The 8,692-nt window shown below is 46.7% G+C and overlaps 1 protein-coding gene across 1 annotated transcript; it reads right to left on the reverse strand.

Moving 5' to 3' along the window:
* Positions 1-506: 506 nt before the first annotated feature.
* On the reverse strand, positions 507-7,504 carry LOC102064661 (estradiol 17-beta-dehydrogenase 11-like). Its single transcript, XM_074541982.1, has 7 exons — positions 7,237-7,504; positions 4,962-5,069; positions 3,745-3,876; positions 3,003-3,109; positions 2,170-2,307; positions 1,786-1,902; positions 507-1,081 (listed from the first exon to the last, which is right to left on the reverse strand). Exons 1-7 carry the CDS (start codon positions 7,444-7,446, stop codon positions 994-996), a joined length of 900 nt encoding a protein of 299 aa, XP_074398083.1. The 5' UTR covers positions 7,447-7,504; the 3' UTR covers positions 507-993.
* Between the last annotated feature and the right edge of the window lie 1,188 nt (positions 7,505-8,692).

The raw sequence follows: 8,692 nt of genomic DNA on the forward strand, positions 1-8,692 counted from the left end.
AGGACAGATTCCAACTGTGCCAAAGGTGGCAGCACATTCAGGCCTGCCTGGGATGGCTGTGGGCCAGCAGTGCCTGCAGCAGGAATTGCACAAGTGGGTGCACAGATCCTCTGTGCTCTGGAGGGGTCTTTGACCCATGTGCCAGCAGCTGCTGCTCTCTTGGACCCCAGGCCAAAGACCTTCAGAGATTTCACTTCCTGTGCCAACAGAGCAGGCCCCTGGCTTGTGATGAGGAGCTGTGTGAAGGCTCATCTGGAGCCTCCCCCTGCACCCCCTGGCCTAGCCTTGGCCCTGGCACCTGTGTGGGCTGCACTTGTGGCACCCAGTCATTTGCAGAGAAATACTGCACTGTTTTCATAAGAAGGTGTTTTAAAGATGTCTGGAAAGTGCACAGGAGCAGTGTGAGCAATGATACAGGGAAAGGTGTATTCTGTATTCCTTGATACTGTACCTTATATGCATCTCTAGGACGTGATTATGACTTTCACTGCCAAGAGACACTGTGGTCCTTGTGTTAAAGAACTTATATGCATTTATTCATATAAAGGCATATTGATGGTGCAAATGTGTAATTGATAATCAATGTAATTAGGTATATTACATATAGACCTGTATTATTTCAGGTATTTCCTGCAAAAATATGGGAAATTCAATGTTCTTTAGAGCGTTTTATAATTCAACAATATAAACTGAGGTGAAAATAGACTACCCACCTTTGTGGGAATTCCTGCCTACCTCAGCACAATGAGACAAATGTAATGGGATGTACATTCAAAGCAGCCCTTCTAGAGTGGCATCACTGCTTTGCTAACACACCCTGTTATGCAGCTGTGCTCCAGCTGCAGGTGTGGGATAAGCCCTTAGGTGTGCCTGGGAATGGTGGCCTGGAAGCACCTGCCTGAGCTCTGTTTGGAATCCAGGCAGCTGAACTACGCTCAGCACATGTTCTCTTTTCACTGGTGCCTCTGGGAAATGAGAATCAATTCTTGCTTTTCACTGTGTGCTTCTCTGCCCAATGACTGCATCAAACTTGACTTCAGAAATCTTCTTCAGAAGGTTCAGGGCACGTTCTGGAAACACCCTGGAAGAGACAGTAACATGAAAACAAAAGTGGGATAGAAACTTAAATGATGGGAAAAAGTATCACTGCAGGTGAGGGAAGAGCTGGTCTGGCAGCAGAATGCATGCACACACATGAACTGAGACTATGTGTTAAACTGGGCATTATTTCCTAAGGACATGTAGGCCTTGTCAATCTCTGAAAAGTTTTAACTCAAATCCCACCCATTTTTTTGTTTTACAATTCCAGGACAGGTATGTACCAACCATAATTCAGGCTGCAATATTTCTGCAGAATCCAGAAAGTTTTCATACTGAACAGAGACACAAGTATGTGATTTCTCTTTGCAACAGAGCCCTTTAAAAGCAAATTTTCCTGCCTCAATGGCCTGAATTTTTGGTGTTTACATGGAGAAACAAACACTCAGGCCCTCATTTCATTCTGGGGCTATGCTGGGGCTGCTGTTTCAGAGAATGTAGTGGCCTGTAGAGCAGTGAAGCTCTGCACTGACACCAGTCAGCTGCAGCAAGTGGTTCAATGCAAAGGCCTGTGAGGGGGCTCAACAAAATCTCAAGATGATGTCTGCTGTTGTCACTGGAAAGAACCACTGCATTATTAACTACCTTGTGATATGTTCTAAAATACAACTTTATCTTGAATCAAATTTTACAAGTTTGAGGATACACTCAGCAGGTTACAGTTGACACATTTTTTGCCCTACTCACCTTTCAAGCAGTAAAGCAATGCTCTGATTTGAGGGAACGAAAACCATTTTCTGGTTGGTCACTATTCCTTCCATCAAAGCCTGTACGACTTCTTCAATCTCCAAAATCTTTCCAAGCCTACACAGGAAAGCAAACACATAAGAGTTTGCTTTGCAGTGATAAAAAGGAGTGGTACCCGGCGATCTAGGAGGCTTCACAAATGTACAAACTCAGGTAATTCAAATGCAACAATTACATGGGTTAAAGGACATTGCAGACTTTCTTTAGTTAATGATACAAACTGTTGCTATACAGCCAGCTGGAACAGAGGCCTAAAGCTGGGGATAATATGCACTGCCTTCATGCAAAGAAGGAAAGACAGGAATGCAGGGTATTGAGAGTTACCTGGTACTGGGGTTTTTGACAAATCCAGTGTTTATAAAAACTGGACAAAGGCACGTTGTTTTGATTCCATCCTTTCCAAGGGCTGACAGCTCCTCTGTCAGAGCTTTATGAAATCCAACTGCAGCAAACTTGCTTGAGCTGCAGAAAGGGGGAAAGTACAAATGAGAAGGCAGAAATCCTATTTCCACTTTTCTACCACTGCAAATGGCCTAAACAGTCATACACATACAGCACAGGGTAGGATGCAAAAAGCTCCAAATAATATAATCCAGCTGAGAGGCAGAACAAGGATTATACTAACTTTCTGTGTGCCAGACTGTAGTGCTGGATAAGATATTGAAACTTGTGGAGTAATTGTGGAAAGCAGACGGGGTATGAACAGGCAAACAAAGCAGAGATGAAAACATCAGGAGATCTTAGAAAACATTAACTAGCGTGTGCCAATTGATGCACATCCAATTTTTCCCATGAGAGAAGATTCTTGGAAGGAATGCATCATGAATGTCTGAAATTAGGAAGGATGGGCAGGGTAAAAACGGAGATTAACCTCTGACTACTTATTGTATCACACAGGAACATCTCAAATCAACTGTGTGTGCTTTGAAATAGTGGGATATCATGCAAGCAAAATGTAGAGGAAGAACGACCTGCCACGGAAATAGGTGTGGGCCTTAAGTTTCAATGAATTCCAAAGAAAATAGATATCACATGACTATTCTTTCATACAAATATTGCTAACAATTCAGTCAGAGGTAATTACTTGGTACTTCCTGATGGAAAAGATACAATTAAAATTTTTTAAAACTAAGCAAGCTGATTTCAAAATGACTTACCAATATGTCACCATGAAAGGAACCACAAAATGACCTGCTGCTGAAGCCACGGTGACAATGTGCCCATAGTTGTTGTTCATCATGACTGGCAGGAAAGCTCTCGTGGTCTTGGAAGTCATTTAAAACAAGAGGCAAAATGCAGGGGACAGGAAGGAGGAAAAGAACATGGTTTTCTTAGGCATACTCAGCACTGACTCTCAGTGTTATTCCCCAGGTGGCCAAAGCTATCCCTAAAGCTTTGAGCTGCACAGCACCTCAGATTCCAGAGCCACAGGGATACCTGCTCTCTGACAAGTGGTGCAGCTGGCAACCTGCTCTCCAAAGGCTGCAGCAGTTGCTCATAAACAGGAAATGGTTTTCACAGCTTTCCTTTGCTGCTTTTAAGGTTTCAGGTGTCAGCAGAAATGCTGGCAGGGTCCCACCCCCAGCACTCACAATAAACCACTTGTCAGTCTGTGGCTTCTCTTTTCTTGTGCCACAAACAAGTCCTGCTGAAGCCCTGCCACCCTGTCAGCCCCACGACACTCTGACAGAGGCCTTCTGTGCGTGCTGCAGGTGAGGCTGTCACCAGCCAGCTCACATCAGCAAGAAGCCATTCCAGTTTCCCAGCACACAGCCTGCTTGGGTGCCCTGTGCTGTAACAGTTCATTTGGCAATTTCACTGCTAATCATGGTTGGCCTAAATATGCATCCTCATTGACACTCCCAAACAACTGTATATAGAGATGGTGGTGGCCCTTACCCACATGTGGCCCAGAATGTTGACTTCAAACATCCTTTCTATCTGGTGGTCCTGAGTTGAGAGAAAGTCAGCAGCTGTAATCACACCAGCATTGTTCACCAGGACAGTCACATCCCCAATATCCTTCTTCACCTTTTAGAGAGAAAACAAAAGCCCAAAATTGTGGCTGTCACTCAGGAGGGGGAAAAAAAAAAAGTAAAGGTGTGGAAGATGAACCATAGTTAAATTCTTAACATTGCATCTTCAAGGGAGAGGGAGATCATGCCACATTTCCAGATGAGGCAAGAACTTTGCACAGTAGAGCAGTAGAGCCATGGGATCTGGTTTAGATCTGATTGTTCCCCATTCATTAATGTCAGTATTTATTGTGTTCCACGAACTGTGCACAGTTTGGACCGTGTAGTCACAATTGGTGTGGGAAATTGATTTGTAGAGAGTTCTCAGGGCCTGACAGAAGGTGCTCACAGTCTTCATCCGTATGCAAACCGAGACAAGAATTGCTGACTTAGAAACGCCATGGAATAGGACAGATATTGTTGAGAGAGAAATGGAGCTAGAAAAAAGCTTCAAAAGATGGCCTTGCAAATAAGACTAGATACTTTGGAGAAATGGAACTATGACTCATGCATTGTATTGGGACCCACGAGGGGTAGTTTTAGAGGATTGACTTTAAGGAATCTACAGCATGGCATGGCAAAAAGCTGATAGGTCAAGAAAGGCTTATAGTGTATTGTAATTAGGAAATAGTTGGCTTCTGATTTTGATGGTGTGAATTATAACATCTGTATTGTCTCACCCTTCTCATCAGACTGAAAATGGAATAAAAGTTCTTAAAATGCCTCTCAGTTGCCCCATCTGTGGGTCAGGAAAAGGGTGTTGTCCAACACTTGGGACCACAGAGGTACAGACTGTTTTGAGGCAGCTGGAGCACAGCCATTCCAATAAAATGTTTCATATGTTCTCAGTGCTATGTTCCTTCAGAGGCTGCAACCCTAGAGAGCAAACTTGGCAAGAGGATGTGCTATGCTGGAGCCTCCCAAATAGGATGAGACTGGCTGTGATCTTGGAAATGCTACAGCACTCCGTGTCCAGAGAGCAGCGAGGAACGGAGAGCTTCCAGAGGCTTGCAGGATTTGTGTGCAACAAACAGATTTCCTGCCTTCTCTGGAAATCAAGCATGGTTGGGAAAGTCTTTGGCCCTGCCCCTGCTGCCCCACCTTGTCTGCAGCGCTGTAGATCTCCTCCCGTTTGCTGCAGTCCACCACGAAGGTTTGAACAGTGGCTCCCAGCTTCTGGCATTCTGCTGCCGTCTCCTCAACGCCGTGCTGGAAGAGGCAAAGAGAAAGACACCGTGCACAGCTGTCCCCTCAGCACGGCTGAGCAGCAGAGGCTGAAGATGTTCCTGGATTGAGCAACCACTGCCCAGACCCTGAACAGTTCATAGCTACCCAGGGAAAGAGCTACAGGTGGGGTTGTTGAAAGAATAGGCATTCTGGCTGGAAATTTTGGACCTTTGTAGAGTGACTACCAGAAAGGAAATCACAGAATCTTGAAATGGTTTGTGTTGGAAAGGATCTTAAAGACTATATAGTTCCAACCTTCACATGAATGGGCAGGACACTAGATCAAGTTCTCTATTCAATCTGGCCTTGAATATTTCAAGGGATGAGGCATCTCTAAATTCTCTGGGAAACCTGTTTTAGTACCTTACCACCCTCACAGTAAAGAATTTTTTCCTAATATCCAACCTATCTCATCTCTTTCAGTTTGAAGCCATTTCTCTCTGTCCTGTCACTACATGCTCTTGGATATACTCTTTATCAATCTTTTTGTAAGCCCCCTTCACATACTGGAAGGTTGCAATTTAGTTACTCCAAAGCCATCTGTTTTCCAGGCTGAACAATCCCAATTCTCTTAGCCTTAGGAATGTGGCATCAAGAGTGAATTTGGCTTGGTGAGGCACACGTAGCAGCAAAAAGAGGACACGCAGTGCCTATCACAGCACAGCAGGCAGCACTGTGAGTGTAAACAGAACTCTTGCAACACAGGCCTGGCTGACACCCCAAGGTGGCTCTATGCATTTCTGTATTCACATGCTGGGTGTGAGAAGAGCCACATTTGAATTGGGTCTGGCTGAGATAGAATTCATTTCCCCATAGCATCCTCCCAGTGCTGTACTTTGCACAAGTTCCTAGGAAGGGGTTGATAACACGCCCGTTTTTTGGTTGCTGCTGAGCAGTGCTGAGGCAGATTCATGGCTGTGTTCCCAACATTCCCCGCCCCATCAGTAGAGCCTGTGAGGGGACACAAGCAGGAAGGCAGAGCAAAACTGACCAAAGAGAAATTCCATATCATATGACAGCTCAGATATAAAAGCCAAGAAAAAGAGGAGAAGAGGAGGGGTATCTGGTATTTACAATGTTTGCCTTCCAGAGTAAGCACTTGCCAGGATGTGGGTGATCATCTCTTGTTGACAGGAAGTAGAGAATAATTTTTTTTTCTCTTTGCTTCTGTGCACACAACCTTTCAGCTTTGCTTTAGCAAACTGCTTTATTTCATCCTACAAGTCATAATTTCCGACGTTACTTCCTCTACCCCATCCAGCTGAGAAGAGGGGATGATAGAGCAGCTTGGTGGGCACCTGGCATGCAGCCAAGGTCAATCCACCACAACTGTTCACAGTGCAAAGAGACTTTCCTTACAGGATTGCACTTGACACACACAGAACGGAAGCTTCCTTCTGTTACTGTATCAGCTCACTAAGCCAGAACAGAAATTATTTTGCTGTTGTCTTGTCCCCAGGTGCCCGAAGGCCGTGCCAGTGGGGCCCTGTGCTGGGGTCTGTTTTGCAGCTTCAGGATAACACAATTAGCTTCTTTGCTGACCCAATGCGTCAGAAACAGAAAGCCCAGCCTCTCACCCACCCTGCTGCACCTACACCCAGCAGTTTACCTTGATCCCTTCTGAATACCATGCTGCATGTTTGTGTCTGCCCATCCTCCACTTGCCAAGGTCCTTTATGCGTGCAGCTGCCCAGAGGGCAGCCGGGCTCACTTACAGCCCGGCACAGGGATGCTGCTGGTGAGAGTGCAGGGAAAACACATCACCCAGCATTGCACACGAAACACCCGAGGCTACAGAGAGAACAAGTGAAGGCAGACCTGCTGCTCTTTGCAAACAGCCTTCTGGTATCAGCGGGCTTTCTTTGCCAGCCCAGGCAGCAGCTCCACCAGCAGCTTCCCGAGCACTCCTTTCCCTGTCGCAGGGGCTCTGCCGGCTGTTGCCTGCTCCCTCCCGAGTAGCACCGAGTGACCGTGGGACCAGAGCCCCACATGCTCTGCTGCAAGCGGGGCCAAATCCTCTCCTGGCGCTCAGCATCCCAGCCGGAGGAGCCGAGGGGAGCCGATGGGAGCGGGCTGGAAGGGGCTGGGCCCCTAAATGCCCCGCGGACTCGGAGGTCACATGGAGTGAGGACATGAGTGTGTCCATTACCTTGTTGATGTCCCACAGGACCAGCCTGCTCTGGCGCTTGGCGAACTCCAAGGCGGTCGCTCGCCCGACGCCATGGCCAGCGCCCGTGATGAGCACCAGCTCCCCGGCGAGAGACTTTCTTCTCACAGGCACGAACAACTTCACAAAAGCCTCCAGGTAGGAATAGAGAAGCGTGGCCAGGAACAGGAGAAGCTCCAGAAACAGATTCATTGTTCTCCTGGAGCTCTTTCGAGGACCGAACTGAACTTTAATCTCTTTTGTAGGGCCCGCGGGTTGTTGATTTACCCGCTGCCGGCTCCGGGCGCGCCGCGGGTCCCGTCACTCCCGCAGGATCCACCCCAGCACCGGCGGCTGCTCCGCCCCGCTCTCCCAGGCTGAGCTCCCGGTGTCCCTGTGCTGGTGGCCCTGCGGTGGCGCTGGGTGAGCGGTGCAGAGAAGCTGCAGTCTGCACCCCAACCTGCTCTCGCAGAACCACGGCCGCCCTGCAGCTAACAGGACGTACCGGGCGTGGATAAAGAAATGTGGCTTTTAGGGCGTTTTCTGTCCTCTTAGCTAAGGAAAACAGAGATGATAGAGGAGTGCGAGCCCCTCTGTGTTCTGCCCTTGGTTTTGATCTGTCAGTTGTCCCAACTGTTCATTCTCTGCTTTGTTTGTCCCCACACAGGTGGCAGTGCCTTCCTGTTCCTCTCTCAGGCCCCTGCATCAAGGAAGCAGCAAAACATGTTCTTGTTTGTCATTTGCTGCAGGTGGAAAATGGACGAAAGGGGCAATAAAATTGCTCATCCAGTTTACTGACAGAAGTATCTTGAAGGTCCGTTCTATTATGTATTGTAATTCTTTTCAATTTTTGTGCTTTGCACCAGTCAAGTTGATGAGAGGTCCTTGAGCAGTTTTCTTCATGGTCCTTCTTTCCATTGCATCTCTGCAAAGCCTGCCTGGTCAGCAGGCTTTGTCCCCCACCATCCTCTGCCAGGTCCCTTAAGTAAAGCTGAATGAGACAAGTTTCTTTCAACTTCTGGAACTCCACAGGTGAGCTCTTGCCTAGCTGTTTGTCTTACTATGTCTTTTATTTAGTTATCCAGACTGAGACCTTCCATCTTATGCTGCCGCTGCTTAGTTTCCATAAGTCCTTTGAAAAATGGCATTAAATTGCATTAATTGGAATATTTTTATTTAATTTAGTCTAAATCACACAACTCACACTTGGGCTCACTTGTATATAATGGAGGATCCAGAGCTTTAAGCAGAACAGGAATGCTTATAGGAAATAGGAGGAAAGTACTCTCAGGTGTTTCTTCCAGCTCTATCAATGTAACTCATGGCCTTTCCTGGAAAAGATTGCTAACCTTACTCCTTTACTTTTCAATTAGAAAATCTGATGTACCACAGTCATGTTCATAATTTTATTTAAGGATGTTTTTGAGCTGCTTGGGGAAGAGTGAAGGGTTCACAAACA

Source organism: Zonotrichia albicollis, chromosome 5, assembly GCF_047830755.1.
Source record: "Zonotrichia albicollis isolate bZonAlb1 chromosome 5, bZonAlb1.hap1, whole genome shotgun sequence".
Taxonomy (NCBI): domain Eukaryota; kingdom Metazoa; phylum Chordata; class Aves; order Passeriformes; family Passerellidae; genus Zonotrichia; species Zonotrichia albicollis.